The sequence below is a fragment of the Suricata suricatta genome, chromosome 12, assembly GCF_006229205.1.
Source record: "Suricata suricatta isolate VVHF042 chromosome 12, meerkat_22Aug2017_6uvM2_HiC, whole genome shotgun sequence".
NCBI classification, from domain to species: domain Eukaryota; kingdom Metazoa; phylum Chordata; class Mammalia; order Carnivora; family Herpestidae; genus Suricata; species Suricata suricatta.
Window position 1 is genome coordinate 6,168,238 of NC_043711.1, and position 1,702 is coordinate 6,169,939.

The 1,702-nt window shown below is 58.8% G+C and overlaps 1 protein-coding gene across 1 annotated transcript in view; it reads right to left on the bottom strand.

Annotated features, from left to right (window-relative positions):
- MUC16 (mucin 16, cell surface associated) overlaps positions 1-1,702 on the bottom strand; it is a 78,949-nt gene that overhangs the window by 73,187 nt on the left and 4,060 nt on the right. The window contains 3 exon segments of the mRNA XM_029916526.1: positions 231-385; positions 575-967; positions 1,364-1,499. Coding sequence (XP_029772386.1) covers positions 231-385; positions 575-967; positions 1,364-1,499 — 684 coding nt within the window.

Below are 1,702 nucleotides of genomic sequence, written 5' to 3' on the forward strand. Positions count from 1 at the left end.
ACCCATATCCACCGCCACCAAAACAGTTCCGCAGCCAGCTACATCCCAAGGCACAACAGCCTGGGACACATCAGCCACAGCTTTGTGGGCAGAGACGCACTCAGGTGTGACTCAGAGTTCTCCACGCTCAGAGCTGAGCACTAGCGTGGACAGAGGTTCTGAGGATGCGTCACCCACCAGCCCTTCCTCCGAGCAGGACATCAGCTCTCCGTCTTCCCTGGTGTCTTTACCTGCCATGACCTCGTCCTCTGCAGCGGCCCCCACACTGCCAGCCAGTAGTCCTTCTTCTTCTGCCTCTGTCATCTCAGCTCTCAGCACTGACATGCCGAGGACCCCCAGCACGTGGGGCACGAGCTCAGAAAGTGTGACCAGTTCAGCCTCAGGTCTGAGTCAGAGCTCATTGGAGATCCGGGCCACGTCTGAAGCCTCCACCACTGCAAAGTCCATTCACACTCCTGAAAACACAGCAGTGACCCATGTGAGGACCCTCAGCTCCTCACTGGAACCCCACTCCTCGGCCCCAGCTGGCTCAGAGACAGTCCCAGAAATGTCTCCCATTGAGACCTCCTCCCACGATGGGGACACCACGGCTTCCACGCCAATGACTGGCCTCTCTGGGACCACAGAGACTAAGACACATTCAGAGTTGTCAATGACCCCAGAACCATGGGAACCTGGCACCTCCCCCCACACGAGCTCAGCCCCAAAGGACATCAGCATCCCTTCCGAGGTCTCCAGTGGGACTAGTGCTGAGGCTTCCAGTACAGACGTCACGTTCCCCAGCAGGACATCCACCCCTGGCCCTGTTCGGCTCACGATGTCACCAGACTTCCCCACAGAAATCAGCACCAGGCTCTCTACCTCCCATGTCATGGCAGAATCTGCATCTATAACCATGGCCACTGAACCTGCTCCCCCGGGGGCTACAGCCCAGGGCACGCCAGCCTGGGTCACATCAGCCGCAGCACTAGGGACACAGACACACTCGGCCGTGTCTCAGGGTTCTCCAAGCTCAGAGCTGAGCGCTAGTGTGGACAGAGGTTCTGAGGATGCATCATCCACCAGCCCTTCCTCTGAGCAGGACATCAGCTCTCCATTGTCCCTGGTGTCTTTACCTGCCATGACCTGGTCTTCTGCAGTGTCTCCCACAGGGGCAGCCACTAGCCCTTCTCCTCCTGCTCCTGACACCTCACCTCTCACCCCTGGCCTGATGAGGACCCCCAGCACGTGGGGCACAAGCTCAGAAGCTTTGACCAGTCCATCCCCAGTTCTGACCAGCACATTATTAGAGTTCCAGACCACATCCGAAGCCTCTGCCACTACAAAGGCCATTCACCTTGTCCAAAGCACAGCAGAGACCCACGTGGGGACCCTCAGTTCCTCACCAAAAGCCCACTCCTCAGCCCCAGCTGGCTCAGAGACAGCCCCGGGCACATCTCCCATCGAGACCTCCTCCCTCAGTGGGGACACCATGGCTTCCACACTAATGCCTGGCTTCTCTGCAACCACAGAAACGGAGACACAGTCAAAGTCCTCCCTGGTCCCGGAACCACAGGAAACCATCATGTCCCCGCACACCAGCTCAGCCCCAGAGGAAACCACTGTCCTTTCTGAGGTGTCCACTGGTACCAGTGCTGAGGCCTCCAGCGCACACGTCATCTCCCCTAGCAGGACATCCATCCCTGGACCTGATCGGCCAACG